General features: G+C 39.4%; 1 protein-coding gene across 1 annotated transcript in view; it reads left to right on the plus strand.

Annotated features, from left to right (window-relative positions):
* The window catches only part of COG7 (component of oligomeric golgi complex 7), a 123,169-nt gene that overhangs the window by 42,748 nt on the left and 62,792 nt on the right, over positions 1 to 17,629 (plus strand). The window contains exons 7-9 of the mRNA XM_077141553.1: positions 2,619 to 2,817; positions 10,200 to 10,327; positions 11,292 to 11,446. Coding sequence (XP_076997668.1) covers positions 2,619 to 2,817; positions 10,200 to 10,327; positions 11,292 to 11,446 — 482 coding nt within the window. The remainder of the gene's footprint in view (positions 1 to 2,618; positions 2,818 to 10,199; positions 10,328 to 11,291; positions 11,447 to 17,629) is intronic.

Genomic DNA, 17,629 nt, shown 5'->3' on the forward strand with positions numbered 1-17,629 from the left:
AGAAAATGTCCTTTGTCAAGAAGGCACTGCATTACCTGGCATTTGCTTGGCACCCCCACTTATATCATGGAAGTATAAAGTCTGTTTCTATTCTTTTCTCATTAGCCCCGAATAGACTATCAACACAAGTGAATCCAGTGAAATCCTGAGACAACAAGATTATAAGGTGGTCATGCACATGAACCAAAACATGCTCCTGTTTTTTCTTAGATTTTCATCAAAATGAATAACACAACTTTTAAATTCTCATGCAGAATTCACAAAACATGAGTGGACACCTGTTTGGTCTGAGGAACCCTGTACTGGACCCTGTACTGGATAAGGTAGTAATAAGCATCCAGTTCAAGAAGAAGGAACAGTAGGTAGGACCTGGTAATTGGTAACAGACCTGAAAGAAAAGAAAGTCAAAAGGGATGCTTTCCTTCTGAGCGAGTGGAGGTGCCACTGACAGAAATAGCAAAATTGAGGGAAAACAGGTGTTCTAGTTTGCTAGCTGCTGGAATGTAACACACCAGAGACAGATTGGCTTTTAATAAAAGGGGATTTATTTTGTTAGTTCTTCAGAGGAAAGGCAGCTAACTTTCATCTGAAGTTCTTTCTTACGTGGGAAGGCTCAGGGTAGTCTCTGCTGGCCTTCTCTCCAGGCCTCTGCGTTCTAACAGCTTTCCCCGGGGTGATTTCTTTCTGCATCTCCAAAGGCCTGGGCTGAGCAACTTGGACTGTGCTACGTTGCACTCTCTCATTTAAGCACCACCCAATTAAGTCAAACGTCATTCATTGCAGCAGGCATGCCTCCTATTCGACTGCGGATGTAATCAGAAACAAATGAGGTTCATGTACTGTTGGCTCATGGCCGCAGCAACAAAACTAGATGCCTTTACCTGGCCAAGTTGACAACTGAATCTAACTACCACAACAGGTATGGGAGATCAGAGGGAAAAGAATAGATTCTAATTTAGAACACTTTTTCCGAATGAGAGTGGCTCAGCCTCACAGTGGCATCCAGTAGGTAGCTGGAAGTCTTTTGCTTGGGAGAGGAGTATACTGGAGCATCATTGGTAACTTGGCGTTGTTGCTATTTGTTGGGCTTGTCGGGTTCTATCCCTTGTTTCTTTCTCTCAGACTTGAGTAGGGAGGCTGTAAGCAGAGTCCAGTACAGGGTTCCTCAGACCAAACAGGTGTCCACTCATGTTTTGTGAATTCTGCATGAGAATTTAAAAGTTGTGTTATTCATTTTGATGAAAATCTAAGAAAAAACAGGAGCATGTTTTGGTTCATGTGCATGACCACCTTATAATCTTGTTGTCTCAGGATTTCACTGGATTCACTTGTGTTGATAGTCTATTCGGGGCTAATGAGAAAAGAATAGAAACAGACTTTATACTTCCATGATATAAGTGGGGGTGCCAAGCAAATGCCAGGTAATGCAGTGCCTTCTTGACAAAGGACATTTTCTTTGTAGTTGAAATAGAGAGGTGGTCTAAGAATTCTCATCACGCAGCATCAAGTAGTAGTAGCATGATGAACTCTAAAGGACCTGTGCTGTAACACCAAACATGAAGAAAAAGGCAGTTTAGTTTCAGTGAAACATCATCTTCATCTGTCCGGTTTTGAATTTTATTGGTTTCAGAGCTTTTAACTTTATACTTTTTTTAACTTTATAGTCACATAAGAATACTTCTTATTCTCACTTCATACTTTTGCATATTTATGTTATTATAAAACAGCATTTAAGTCAACATTGGGCATCTGTGAGGATGCCTCACCACCCCCACCCACCAAGACTGTATGTTATTCAAATTTTGTCCAAGAGGTCTGTAGTACATAGACCAGAAAAAACATTCTCAATGGTTAAGTGATTCTATAATCTAAAAGTATCTGGATAAACTCTTCCCAATGGTCTTTAAGAATAGAGGATAGGGACATTTTTAAAAAAAATTAAAAAATTTTTTTTTTGCATGGGCATGCACCAGGAATTGAACCTGGGTCTCCAGCATGGCAGGCGAGAACTCTGCCACTGAGCTACTGTCGCACTGCCCTGATAGGGCCATCTTGACAGAAGAGTTCTCTCAGGGGAAGATTAGCTGTGGGTGAGGCTCCAAAGCTGCTTAAAGCTGCTTAAACTCTGTTTGAATGATTTGTGCTTCTTTAATTATATTTTGTTTTCACCTCCCATCCCCTGAGTTCTGCCCTACTATTTTCACAGTTCTCTCTCTAGCCAATTTTTAGTGACCGTCTAAATACTACTACAGAACATCATTTTTTTTTTTTTACATGGGCAGGCACTGGGAACCCCAACCCGGGTCTCTAGCAAGGCAGGTGAGAACTCTGTCACTAAGCCACTGTGGCCCACCCTACATGACATCATTTGATAGAGTTGAAAACAGCTGTGCTCTTGGAGTAGCTATTGACATGAAGTGGCCACTCGTTTCGGGCAGATTACAAGTTCTGCCAGCTTGCTTTGCTTCTCTGAGTGTTCACATTTGCGTTGAGGAAAACTTTGGTCCTGCCAGGCATGGGGATGAGATGCCTTCGAGTGATCCAGGAGACTGCTTCTTTAAAAGATGCACTCCTCTTTGGTATCGTGTACTAATAAGGAAAATTCTCCCCCCTTGCAGGTTTTCAAAAACCCCCATGAGGTGGTGACCGTGCTGCTGATCCAGACCCTGGGGGCTCTGGTGCCCTCCCTGCCCATCTGCCTGGGCACTGGCGTGGAGAGGGCGGGGCCCGAGCTAGAGCTCACCAAGCTGCTGGAGTTCTACGACACCACCGTCCACTTTGCCAAGGGCTTGGAGATGGCACTGCTCCCTCACCTACGTAAATATTCCTTCCTCTTGGCTCTCTGACTTGTTTCTACTCCCTCTTTCTGAAGGTTCTGAGGCCTGGGTTGGTTTGCCTTTTCAGGTGACTGATTTTACAGAGATGGAAGGGGTTAGTAGTTGTCCTTCTCAACAAATATTGAAACCTTTTCCATGAAAATGTTGCCATTAGGGAAGTGGTGGTTGTTTAATATATGTACCTAGGCCAGGACTGTCCAGGTGCTCCACATGCTGAGGGGAAGAGATGGACACTTCGGCAAGGGCTTAGGATGTCACAGAGGCTTAACAGCAAGGCAGGCTGACGTTAATGGCAATGAGTAGGCAACAGGTTACACTGTGAGGGTCATGTCCTCTTTCTTTCAAGTCATCATAAAACCTTGGACAACTCAACCTGAAAAGGAGGTTTAAGAGAACAAATAGGTTAGAGGAGCTTTTTGAAGAGGGAACAAGTTTTAAGGACAGGGGCACTGCGTTAGGATGAAAGGTGATTTTGGAGCATGGGCCTTCCCATTGAAAAGTGAAGTACTCCTTATTCTCATTTGGCCACACAGTGCTTGGTGTGTTACTTTTTCCCACCTGTTTTCGCATTGATGTTGAGCATCATAAATTTTTAAATAACTTCAGATCTCATGATGCATGCTACTGTCAAATCAGGAAGTTGCTTTTGGAAGGCCTTGTTCTGCCTTTTGGCTGGTGTGTTGCTGACTTGGTTTATTGAGTAGTTACTCTTTTTAATTATACTTGCGGATAATTGCCTGTCCATTCCAGGGAGTGTGTTTATTGTTCGGGTACCTGATGATTCATCAGGTGTTCTGGCACACTCACTTGTCAGGCCTTACTCATAGCAAATCTCATAGGGGACTGGGATGCTGGTGTCACAGTGGTTACGTGTTTAGGCCGTGCAGTTGGCTGGAGCGGAGTGGAATGAAGGCAGGGCGAGGAACAGGTCAGTTTCCCAGACTTGTGATGGGCATTGTTGAAGATGACAGAGCTGACCTCTGAAGAATCAGCTATAGAAGCACGTTGTTAGCCGATTTTTAATGGTTCCTAGAGAATTCTTCAGAAATGTATTTTTAATATTAAAAGTACTTCAGGGGGTGCAACAGCAGTTTAGTGGTAGAATTCTCACCTACCATGTGGGAGACCCAGGTTCGATTCCCAGCTCATGCACTTCCCAAAACAAACAAACAACAAATTCAACAAATGGTGCTGCAGTAATGGGATATTCATGTGGAAAAAGGATGAAATGTCACCCCAGCTATACAGCATACACACACAAAAAAACTTTGGAAAATACAAGCAAAATATAAAAATTTAAGAAAGAATAAAAATCTTCCGTAATTTTGTTCCTCAAAGTGAAACACCTTTGGCTGTATTTCCTCCTGGTAACTCAAATGTAAATACACCATTTTTTACAAATATTTATATCTGGATTTTAAAATATTGGGTATATACAATTTTAATTGCGTTTCTTTTTTTAATGAGCATGTTCTCATGGCATTAAATGTTTTTCTAAAACATGGTTTTTACTGACTGCTTTATAACTATGGCATACTATAATTTTTTAAACCACAGTTATAAATAATCCTGTTATGTACTATCTTATTCATTTTTTAGCCTGACCAATTATTCTTTAGAATAAGTCTAAAATTTGGAAATACCTTAAGAAGTGAAAAATTTAAAGATTTTTGCCATGTCTGGCCCTTGAGAAAGTTTCTACCTATTTCTTTGTCTATCAGTGATGGATGAATATGCCCATTTCCCTTTGCCCTCACCAGTACTAGACTCTCTCTTTTTCTCTGATCTTTGTCAGATTCTCAGATAGTGATACATCATTTACACTTTTCATTTGTTTGATAACTAGCAAGTTTAAAAATTTTAAAAATTTTATTTTTGCTCTTTTGAAATGCCTATTCTTTTGTGTATTTTTCTTTTTGGGGGTTTATCTATTTTTTGACTATAAGAGGAACTTAAACTCATTATATTAATAATAATTACATGACAAGCAACAAGAGTGCATGTTATAAAAGTTCATAATATAGAAATATATAGCACAAATTAAACCCACTTGCTAAAAATAACCACTGTTAACCACTATTAAAAATTTGTTGTATATTCCCAAAAGATCTTCACACAGTAAGGATTTTTTCCCACTGTTTATCAAGTATGTTACAGATATAGTTCTTAGGTTTATGTTTTGCATCTACGATTTTCTATTATTTTAATAGTTTATATATGTGTATATGTACGTATATATATACATAGTATATTTCAAAAGCTATAAAAGATTATTCAGTGAAAACTAAAACTTAAGCATAATTTAAGTTGACTTTAGTCATTATAGAAAAAATCTGGAAAATACAAAAAAGGAAAAAATCTTCCTCCTCCTACCAATCAGTAATAATATTTTGGATTATATGCCCATCTAGATTCAGTATGTACACATATGTAATATGTTTTTAATAGAATATTTTATTATCACACCCAAGAAACTTAATATTGATTTAATATTATTGTCTAATATACAGCCCATATGAAATATTTTCCAGTTCTATAAATGTTTTTTATAGCTGCTTCTTCCCCTCCCATCCCATCAAGATTTGTCCTGTCTCTTTAATCTCTTTTAATCTAAAACAAGCATTTAATCTTTCTTTTATCTTTCATGACATTGACGTTTTTGAAGAATTCAGGGTAGTTTTCTTATAGCATGTCCCATGTTCTGGAATTGGCTGATTGTTTCCTTATGATTAGATTTAGCTGAAACATTTTCGCCAAGAATACTACACTGGTGGTGATTTGTATTTCCTGTTGCATCACATCAGGAGACTCATCCAATTATTAGTGATGGGTTAGATTAATCACTTGATTAATGTGGTGTCTGCCAGATCTCTCCATTGTAAAGTTAGCCTTTTCCTCTTTGTAATGAATGAGTAATCTACAGGATGACTCTCTGAGCCCATGGGAATATACTATTCCCTAAGAAGCATTTACCTGATGATGCCAGGATTATTTTTTACATTATTGGTTATAAAGTGATTATCTAATTCTCCCATTCCTTTTGTATTTATTTGCTGGCATTCTTTTGTAAAGAGGAGATTTACCTTTTTCTTTTTAATATCACCATGAACTCATGTATTCTTTTTTTTAATGATCTATTATTTTCATTATTTATTTTGATGCTCAAATTATTTCAGATTCAGTCAGTGGTAGCCCTGTCCAGCTGACTCGTGCATTTTTCTGACATGTCCCTTACTTAATAATGTTCTGGGAACACCTTGTACTTTCTCTGCCTCAGAGCTGGAATCAGCCATTTTTCTTCTTTTTAGTGGGAAGTGGTATTTTAAACCAAGATCTGGGGACTAGGGGTGTTCATTGTGGCTGAGGTCTCATTATTTCTAGGCCCTTTTGGTGGATAGAGCTGGAAAATACATATTTAAAAGATTGTCAGTTAATACTGATACTTCCAAATCAAACCCAACTCTACAAGTTATTTAGCTCTTGCCATTCCCATTTGTCTCTCCCTTCTTGTACAGTGAGAATCCTGGTTCCCAACAGTGCGTATGTGTCTTTTTTATATACACATGCAATGTGTTTTGGGTTTTTTTGTCCCTTTTATTAATATATAGGTCCTTCTTTGTCTCTGATGAAGTCTTTACATTTAAAGTCTATTTTGTCTGATATTATAGTATAGCTACTCCTACTTTCTTTTGGCTATAACTTGTGTGGAAAATCCTTTTCCATCCTTTCATTTTCAATCTATTTGTATTCTTGTACCTAAGATGAGTCTCTTGTAAGCAGCATGTAGCTGGATTATATTTCTTAATCCATTCTGCCAGTCTGTATCTTTTAATTGGTGAGTTTAGTCCGTTAATATTCGAGTTACTACTGAAAAGGCGTTTATTAAATCCACCATGTTATCTTTTGGATTTTATTTGTTAGATCTATATATTCTTTTCACTCTTTCTCATATTATCCTTTAAGTTACCCTTACTGGAACTCTTCAATTCTATGCCTTCCTCCAGACCTCCCTCTCTTGTCTATTTTTTCAACTGGCAGAACTCCCTTTAGTATTTCTTGTAGAACCGGTCTCTTGTTCACAGATTCTTCCAGGATTTGTCTGTGAACATTTTAATCTCTCCCTCAGTTTTAAAGGACAGTTTGTCTGGGTACAGAATTCTTGGCTGGAAGTCTTTCTCTTTCAGGATCTTAAATTTATCATACCACTGCCTTCTCGTCTCCATAGTGCCAGTGGAGTAGTCTGAACTCAGTCTTATGTGGTTACCCTCGTATGTAGTCAATTATTTTTCTCTTGCCACCTTCAGGATTTTCTGCTTCTCTTCAGCATTTGACAGAGTGATTAATATGTGTCTTGGGGAGGGCCTCTTTGGATTTATTCTGTTTGGAGTTTGTTGAGCTTCTTTGACTTGTATATTTAGGTCCTTTATGAGGGTTGAGAAGTTTCCCCCCATTATATCCTCGACTATTCTTCCTAGCTTTTTACTCATCTCTTCTCCTTCTGGGACACCCGTAATTCTTATATTTGTGCACTTTGTTTTGTCCATCATTTCCCTGAGATCCAATTCACTTTTTTCATCTTTTTTGCTATTTACTGTTTTGAGTGTTCGAAATCAGTTGTCCTGCCTTCTAGTTTGCTGTTGTTTCTTTTGCCTCTTCAGGTCTGCTGTTGTGTGTCTCAAGTATGTTTATTTGGTCTACAGCATCTTTAATCTCTGTGATATCTGCTATTTTTCTATTTATTCTTTCAAATTCCTATTTATGCTCTTCTAGTGTCTTCTTGATCTCCTTTATGTCATTAGCTATCCCATTTATTTTATTTAGTGGCGTTATATGAACATCTTTGATTAGTTGTCCCCAAATCGGTGTCTCCTCTGGTATTTTAATTTGTTTGATAGGTTGGGCTCTATCTGTCTGCATCATGATATGCTCAGTGATCTTCTGCTGTCTTTGCAACATGTAAATATCTTGATTGGTTTACTTTGGAAGTTGATTTCTTTCAGTAGTTTAAAGCCTTGTATTTGCGGGATGGGTATGGAGCAGGACGCAGGGTGCAGGGTGGGACACAACAATGTGGTGATGCATTGTAGCGGAGGTTAGGGATGCTATGCTGGTCCCTGTGAGTGTGGGTGCCCAGCGGCAGGAAGGATGTGGCTGTGCAGGTCCATGGGTCTGGGGAGCGGGGCCCTGGTGTGTGCTGGTCTAGGGCATGTGACCCTTTGTGTGTATACACAGAGCTCAGGGCAGTGGGTCCATGTTGTGCCTGCATGGGCTGGGGACGGATGTGGCCTGCCTGTGTAGGTCTGCACTTTCCCAAAGCTAGGGGTTGTGACTGGGTGCCACACACCTGCGCAGATCTAGGAGGGCTTTAAACTGATGTAGGCATGCACAGAGCTGGGAGGAGAGTCGGGGTGGGGGGGGATTGCACGACTTATGGGCTGGGGTCAGGTGTAACCTGGGTATGGAGGTAAGTGCCCGCAGTCTTTATTGCTATGTTTTTTTTTTTTTTTTTATGGCTGTATTATGGGTAAGTTAAAATATATCTAACTAATTTATTCAAGTTAATAAATAAGCTACTGCTCAGATGCTGGGTGAGGAGGCTACAGTGCTGAGCAAAACCAGACACAGTTTATGCTGTCATACTATATATATTCTAGTGAGAGATAATCAATAGTCACACTGGTAGGTGTGTAATTACCAAGTGAAATAAGTACTTTGAAGAAAAGGAGAATGATTCTAAGAAAGTATGTAAATTAAAAAAGATGGTCATACTGGTATGAGCTGAGTGACTATTGAAGATGGAGGAGTAGTTAATTAGATGAAAACGAATAAGGAGGAACAAGATCCTTCCCACAGAAGGAGGAGCATGTGAGTGGAGAGCACTGGTGCTTTTGAGTAACTCAGAGAAGGTTGGAGGTCAGGGGAAGAGTGAAGGAGGATGAGGCTATAAAGGTAATAATAAAAAGAGCTGGTGTTTATGAGTGCTTACCACATGCTTGACTGTATTATTTTGCCTGATCTCTACTAAACGTTTATTAGATTGATGCCATTATTATCCTTATTTTATAGTTGAGGAAACTGAAGCATAGGAAGGTTGTCATTTGTCCACAGTCACAGGACTAAGAAGGGTAGAGCTTTGATGAAAGAGTCTTCACTCTTAGCCACCACTCTCTTTTGCCTCCTGAGGTTGGGCTTTGGAGGGCTTGTAAACTATGGAAACGATTTTAAGCTCCAGCTTAAGTTCAGCGGGAATCATTGGAAAGTTATAAGTAGGGTAGTTGTGTGATCAGATATCTGTTTGGAGGATGTTTTTTTCTGGCTTTAGTATAGATGACATACTGGAGGGGGCAGAACGGTGTCAAGAGAGCAGTAAGTAGGCCATCACCTGTGCCCATGCTCTGAAGAGGGCTCTGAGACTCTTCCCAAAGCTTCCTGATCCTGAGCTGTGTTTTCATGGATGTCCTTATTGTGCTCTGTATCTCGGCATATTTTTTTATTTCTTTGGGGTAATTCTTATAAGTTGAATTGTTGTGTCATAGAAGATGCATGTTTAAAATTTTGATACAGGGTGGGCCACGGTGGCTCAGCAGGGAGAATTCTCTCCTGCCATGTCGGAGACCCGGGTTTGATCCCTGGTGCCTGCTCATGCAAAAAAAAAAAAAGTTTTTTTGATACAAACAGATTTAAAATATTTTATGGAGTTTAATATAAGAATTTTTGAAATGCACAGTGTACAGGATAACCTATTCCTATAAAATCCTGGGAAAACTTGAGATGGAAAATGTTCTTCCTGCAGAACCTGTGAGAAATCTCACAGTTCTTCCTGAACCTGATCCTAATGAGATTTGAAGTCTTGTTAAGAATGAAGGGTTGTAGGAAAAAAAGTTGATGGTGATGATAAAAAATATTTATCCCTTTTAGCCTCCTATATTGTGGAGCAGCTAGAAGGAAAAATCTGAGATGATGGTATGGTAGCCCATGACAAACTGGTCTGTTCTGTAACTCTACTTGTTAAAGAGTGCTTTGAAAACTATTGCTTTTTTCATTCTTTGCTTTGTATATATGTTATATTATACACTTAAAAAAAGTTAGAAAAGAAAAAGAATGAAAGGTTTTGGGAACAAGAGAGTTGGGGTCCTTAAGAGTGTATTAGGCAACCAATACACAAAGCCCACATTTACGAAAATATTTTCTGAAATGATTGTTGAAGAAGCTTCCGTGAAGGTAGAAGCAGATTAACAAGGTGTAGTTACCTCCAAATGTAAATAAAACAGGAAAAGTTCCAGTAGAGTACCAGACACCTGTTATTTTCCAGCAATTAGTTTTAAATTGTTCATTATTGTTTCAATTTCTGATTCCCTAAAGAGGAGCACAACCAGGTGAAAGTCATGGAACTGGTGGATGCTGTATATGGCCCGTACAAACCTTACCAGCTGAAATATGGTGATATGGAAGAGAAAAACCTGCTCATCCAGATCAGTGCAGTGCCTTTGGTAAAGTCCTAAGACTGACAGTGGCGTTTAAGAATGATTCTCTGTTTACCAGGCTCTTAGCCAAATCTAGCAAAGCATTGGGGGTGGGATGCACTGGAGAAGGAGTCAGTTGGAATCAGCTGCATAATCTGGCTCTATGCAAATTCTTGGGCTTTTGCAATCTCATCTGTGGTAAGATAAGAACATAGAAATGCTACTAAATTTCTATTTAAAAGCTACAATAAAGATCTGGCAATGCAATAGGCTTAAATCTTTGGGGGCTAAGTTGATTATCTTCCCTGGTGTAGCTCATTTTTTATTAAAACAATCTTTTGTTTAAGGAAGATATGGACACACAAGCTTAGTGTTCAGGGACAGTGCTGTAAGGGCAAGTTCACTCTGTGGACACCAAGGGGAATAGAGATCATTTCCATTTCAAATATTATTTTGTTTTCAAGTTAATTTAAGGTTTTCTAGCATGAGATGAATTGATGCTTAAAAATTGATCTTACGGTAGTTCAAATTTGCAACCTATTGCCATTTTCCCCTTTCCTAGGGATGTACTGAGAAAGTCTGTTCTACTTCAGTTACATTCTTGCCCCTGCACCTTTCAGTAATTCTTTAGGATTGTCTACTATGAAAACTTTGAATCCTAGTGCAAGGGCAAAAGGGAAAGGTGCCATCTTAATAATCGCACAAAAAGAGGAAAGAAATGAAAAATAAAAGGATGAGCTAGACGTTTGATCTTGCTTTTCTGCCAGGAGTTAATTTTTGTGATCTCACTGACAACTGAAAGATTGTCTCTCCCCTGTATCAGTTGCTCTAAGAGTGCTCACAGTTTGGGATTGTATTTCGATATTTCTGATGTCCCTATTCAGTGATTTTGTCACAGATGAGAAGGTTGGGTGGTCTCCCCCTATTTTACTGTTTATTCAGATGTTCTGGAGTCTGATGCAGCTTTTGTTTGTCTGTGTTGGCTGAGCAGGAGCATGGGGAAGTAATTGACTGTGTCCAAGAACTGAGCCACTCTGTGAACAAGCTCTTTGGTCTGGCGTCTGCAGCCGTTGACAGATGTGTCAAGTTCACCAATGGCCTGGGGACCTGTGGCCTGCTGACAGCCCTGAAGTCCCTTTTTGCCAAGTAAGGCTGCAGGAAGTGGGTACAGGGTGGGCAACACTGGAGGGTAGCATCTGTCCCAATTAAAAAGGTGTGTGTTCTGTGTTTCTACTATGAACCCTGGAGAAATACTTGCCCCGGATCCCAAAAGGTCATTCTCAAGGGCATTTGTTGCAGCACTGTTTGTATTGGTGAAACATTTGAAGCAACCTAAATGCCCATCAATTAGGCAATGGTTAAATAAGATTAAGATATATGGTATATTCTTACAAGGAAACCCTATTTAGTTAAGGTATCAATTAGACCATTGCATATCAGCATGGATAGATTATGAAAACATGTTGAGTGACAAAAAGCAATGTAGGGTATAACTGTCTATGTAATCTAATGGAATTCACACACACACACCACCAAAAAACATACTCCTGGAACTCATAAGTGTGTTTAGCAAGGCTGCAGGGTACAAGATTAATATACAAACATCAATTGTAACTTTATATACTAGTGTATTACTTTGCTAAATGCTGCCAGAATGCAATATACTAGAAATGGAGAGGCTTTTATAAAAGGAATTTATTAAGTTACAACATACAGTCATATGGTCTTTGAATAAAGAACATTTTCTTTCTTAAAAAAAAAAATTAGGGTATATTTTTAGTAGCATGGTTCAGCAAACTTGTTTTGCAAAGGGCCAGATAGTAAGTATTTTAGGCTTTGTGAGTTACCAGGTCCCTGCTGCAACTCTTCAACTCTGGTTTTGTAGCATAAAAGCAAGTCACAGACAATATATAAGCAAATGGGTGTGGCTGTATTCCAGTAAAACTTTATTTATAAAATAAAAAACAAAACCAGGAGTGTCCCAACCCTGTTCTACCTCTTTTAAAATACTTTAAAATGCATTATCTATCCCTACAGAACACGGTTGCCAAGCTACATATAGCTCACAAGCCAAATCTGGTCTGTCACCTATTTTTGTAAATGAAGTTTTATTAGAACACAGACATACCCATTTATTTATCTATTGTCTGACTCCTTTTGTACTAGGAAGGCAGAATTAAGCAGTTGCAACAGAGACATTATGACTCACAAAAGTTATAGCATTTACTGTTTAGTCCTTTACAGAGTTTGCTGAACCCTAATGTGGAAGATTAGACAACAAAAAAAGACATTGGTTATCTGGGGAAATGAAGAAGGAATGGGTTTGGGGATGATGATCTTGAGGATTTAACTTTATTTGTTATTTTCTAACTTTTTAAAAAAGAAGTATAAATTTATGTATTTCTTGTGTAATTAAAAATTTTAAATAAGAAAGCAATATAAACATTATGCTAAATGAAAGAAGCCAGTCACAAAAATCCCATGTTTCATAATTCCATTTATATGAAATGTCTAGAATAGGGAAATATATAGAGGTAGAACATAAATTTGTGGTTGCCTAGGCCTGGGACAGTGGGTGCTGGAGGGAAATAGGGTTTGACTACTAAAGGATATGGGTTTCTTTTTGTGTTGCTAAAATGTTCTAAAATTGATTGCGGTGATGATTGCACAATTCTGTGAATATACTAAAAAACATAGAATTGTGCAATTTGAATGGGCAAATTGTATGTTTGTGAATTACACTGCAATAAAGCTTGTTAACAAAAAAGTGAAATAAGGAGAAACTAAAAGTGTATTTGGTCAGGAAAAAGAAAGAAAGGTAGATTCTTTGACCTGTGCTGTTGTGGTTTTAAGGGCCCTCAGGAAGTCATATGTTCCAGCCTCAGCTTATAGACAAATACATTCTTATGCTCTCCAAGATCCCTTCACTTGGTAACTTGTTCTGAAATGAAGTTGCCCTGAGTTTCAAGAAATTCCTTTTATTGAAAAGAATGCTGTTTTGCTGTGGTAAGTTTAAAGAGTTCTTGTCATTCCAGAATTATTGAGGCTGCCACTGTGGGCTCTTAGGGTCAATAGGCCCTTGGACCCAGTGCTCTCAAGCACTGGTGGGCAGCAGGCACCTCTCAAGGGTAGAGGCAGGGGTAGGCATGAAGGGCTTCTGAAGACCTGTGCCCTGCTCACAGGCAGAGCTATAAGCACATGGGTCTAGATGTGTCCCCATAGAAAGAGGAGCCTTCAACAGGCTTTGTAGATAGAAAGGTTTTTTTTCCTTGAGGCCTAAAATTTTTATTATAAAATAACAGCAGTTTTTAGAAATAATTTTTTAAAATACATGAAGAAAAAAGAGTCTCCTTCCCTGCCTGCCCACCCTTAGTCCCATTCCTTAGTAGTAACCAGTTTTGAGCATTTCTGCTTTTCGTCTTCTAATGCCTCTCTACAAACCTGAAAGAAGAATTTTTGGTTATCAACTTTTAAATATTGTTTTTTGAGTCTCCACTATGAAAGGTGAGAAACTGGGCCTTATGATCCTAACTCTTGTTAGTTGTATTTTTACTTTGGTTTTCTGTTGGTTATTTTGATTATTTCGTTTTTAAAAATAATACACATTCACATTAAAAATTCAAACTGTAGAGAGGGATTATGGGAAGATGATGGAGTAGGAAGCTCCAGGAATCAGTCTGTCTACAAGAGCAACTGTTAAGCAAGTAGGAACTGTCTGAACCAACGATTTTGAAACTCTGGAGTCCAGTAAAACATTGTTCAGCATCCAGGGCAAAGTGGGAAGAGGAGGCTGTTAAAGACTAGTAAATTGATCTCTGTGCAGTGGTTATCAGTGCCTATTCCCAACTCTCATGGCAGGCCATGGTGGGATCTGGCCCCTGGCACAGTTTGCTGATGCCAAAAAGAGATGTAAGAGTGGGCCACGGTGACTCAGCAGGCAAGAATGCTTGCCTGCCATGCCAGAGGACCCAGGTTCGATTCCCAGTGCCTGCCCATGTTAAAAAAAAAAAAGAGACGTAAGAACCCACTTCCCTATCATCTGGGATATACGGGCAAGAGCTGATGGCTGGTCATTGCTTTTGATTAATGACTTCAGATCACTGGGGGCCCAGCCCTAAGGGCAGCCATTATTCCAACCACCCTGGACAAAGGTGGTGGAGGAGGTTTAAAGACAGAATATTTCCTCAGAAGACAGTTGAAGGGCTGCCTTTGCTGGGTTGGTCAAGAAAGCACAGCTTTGGGGAGCTGTGGAAGGAGTACCTGTGCCCTTTCTGGCCTTCCTTTGTGCCCTCTCGAGGGTAGTTAGGAGACGAGGTGCTTCCTTTGTGGGTCCCTGGCCCTGTTCCAGTTTGGGAAAGACTGACTTGAGAAATTCCTCTCTGGTGTGCCCTCTCCTAGAATTTGCCTTCTGGGCAAAAGCAGCTTGACACAAACAAAGTAGTGCATGAAAATGAGGCGGACAGCCTGGAGCAAAGGCTTGCCAGCTTTTAAGTCTGGCAGTGGAATGCTCAGGAGAGGGAGAAGGTCTGTGTCCTGGGAGGTAAAGGAGGCAAACAGGGGATCTCCTAAGCCACTAGCAAGCCAAAGCAAGGACAAGACAAAGGCCTAGAAAAGGCAGGGAGAACCCTGCACTTTTCGTTCACCTTGGGCAGACCTTCCTTATAGGAGGGTTGACATTCAAGAAAATCTCTAGTTATAAGCTCAAGAAAAAGAAATCTCAGGGAATAAATACCAGAGTTAATGTTTTAAAATATTAAAATGTATAGTGTGCAACAAAAGATTATAAAGACAAACAGGAAATGATGGGCTACTGTAAAAGGAAGAGAATAAAAATATAGAAAATACCAGTGAAGAGGAACATACTATAGACATATTGGGCAAAGACTTTAAACAAAATGATCTTTAGTATGCTCAAGGAGATGAAGGAAAATACAGAAAAAGAAGCAAAGTATATCATGAAAGCAATGAATTAACAGTAGGAAAATCTCAATAAAGAGATAGAAATTTTAAAAAGGAACCTAACAAAACTACTAGAGGTGAAGACCACAATAACGGAAATGAAAAGTACCCAGGAAGGTTTCAGCAGTGGATTGGAGCTGGCCAAAGAAAGAATTAATGAGTTTGAAGACAAGACAGTTGAGATTTATCAGGTTGAGAAGCAGAAAGAAAAAATAATTATAAAAAGCTGAAATACCTCACTGACCTCTGAGACACCATCAGGCATACCACTATGCACATTAGAGGAGTTCCTGAAGGGGTAAAAAGAGAGAAAGGGCCAGAAGGAATATTCAAAGAAATCATGACAGGAAACTTCCAAAACTTGGCAAAAGACATGACAATGCATATCCAAGAAGCCCAGAGAACACCAAGCAGGATAAACCTTGAAGAAAAATATGCCCTATCATATATTGATCAAATTGTCAAATGCAAAGGACAAGGAGATAGTTCTGTGAGCTGCAATAGAGAAGTTCCCAATTGTAAATATCTGTATGAAAAAATTGTAATCAGTACTTTTCATAAGCCATATATTTGATGCAGTGTCTTTGTGGATGTAGATGCCATTTCTGATAAAATTCCATCCAAATGTAGTGTACCAAATTTATGAGAATTAAGTAACAAGGTATTTAAAATTCAAACTATACAAAAAAACAAATGGCAAAACCAAGTCACTTCTTTAGGAGGGAAGAATTTGAAGTTATCAAAACAGCTGGGATGCTTATAAAATTAGGGGAATTAAGGTGTGGAAGCTAACATTAGCAGGGTTCAAATGGGATATGATTCACTAGCGAGAAGGTGTTGGGGGAAGGGCTTTAAGGAAGGCCAGGGTGGCGAGGATAGAGCAGGCAGGGGAGGTGGGAGTAAATGGGTGTAATTTAACTCAGGTGGAATTGTAGACTATAGCAGCTAAGGAGGTGGTTATAGAATGAAGGGCTTTTGGGCTACAGTAGAACATTGGTTTTGGAGCTGAACCAACCCAGGGCTCAAATTTTGGCTCTGATACTTCCTAGTGGGAAGCTTGGGCAGGCCAGTGCTTCTCTATTTAAAAGCCTGGTAATAACATCTTCTTTCTGTAGTGATTGTGAGTCCTTAATGAAAACATGTATGTAATTAAAGCTCCTGACACAGTGACTCTCACGTAGTTGGCCCTTGGGCATATTTTTAGTGAGAAGAGAATTGGAGGGCACTGGGATAAAGTTGATGAGATAAAGGCTACCTTTCTTGAGAGATTTCATGATGAGCCCATTTAGAATTCTGGATTGGAGGATTATGAAATATAAAAAGCATTTGCATATAACTATTCTTGAACTGTGGCTCAGCAGGATCCCCACTTTCCAAATGATCTGTGGTCTCTTCGCCATCTTGGGGAGCTCCGCCACAGGAACCTTTGCAATGCATGAGGACTCTTGGGTGGCGTATACTCTTTGTGCGTATTTGTCACAGTTGCAAGGTGGTAGCTGGTTTAATTCCCACAGCCATTGTTGAAATACAGTTATGCACCTGGACATTCTCCTGTAGATCTGTACTTGTGGCTCAGCCCACTCCCCTCTCTTGGGGTGAAGGAAAAATGCTGTCAGTGGAATTAGATTTCATGGCTTTAACTTTAAAGCTTTGAGTGTTCTGTAGAGGGGGCAGCAGGATCTTTGTAGTTAGCAGAGTGGCCTGAAAGAGTTTCTTTCACTTTTGTTTCAGGGCTGTGCCCTGGATCATCACACTCGGGCTTGGAAAGGGAGAGAAGGAAGTCTTCTTGTGATGCCCACAGATGTTACTAGGTTTATAGGGAGCCTCCTGGCTTCCAGAGAACACAGTTCCTCACTTTGTCCTCACCACACCTTCCCAAGAACATGCACTTAATTATTCATGTTTCAAAGACTATCCAGCCTTAAAAAGCACCACCAATATGGGAAAGTAAAGGGTATGGAATGTTGTGGGTGTTCTTTTTTATTTATTTATTTTTTCTTGAAGTAATGAAAATGTACTAAAATTGATTGTGGTGATGAATGTACAATTATATGATGATACTATGACCCATTGACTGTATACTTTGGATGATTATATGGTATGTGAATATATCTCAATAAAACTGCATTTAAAAAAATGAATCCAAGGCAGTACGATGGTGAGTGGCAAAATTCTCACCTGCCATGCCAGAGACCTGGGTTTGATTCCCAGTGCTTGCCCATGCAAAAAAAATAAAGAAAGAAAGAAAAAAAATCAACTTCATGCTACTGTGCCACTGAAGTCAGCCCCTTACTGCCAAGGAGCTCAGCTATTAATTTGAATTCAGGAGATTAGAATGCTGCAAAAATACCCTGTTTCGGTGAACTGTGT

This window comes from Tamandua tetradactyla, chromosome 23 (genome assembly GCF_023851605.1).
Source record: "Tamandua tetradactyla isolate mTamTet1 chromosome 23, mTamTet1.pri, whole genome shotgun sequence".
In the NCBI taxonomy this organism is placed as follows: Eukaryota; Metazoa; Chordata; class Mammalia; order Pilosa; family Myrmecophagidae; genus Tamandua; species Tamandua tetradactyla.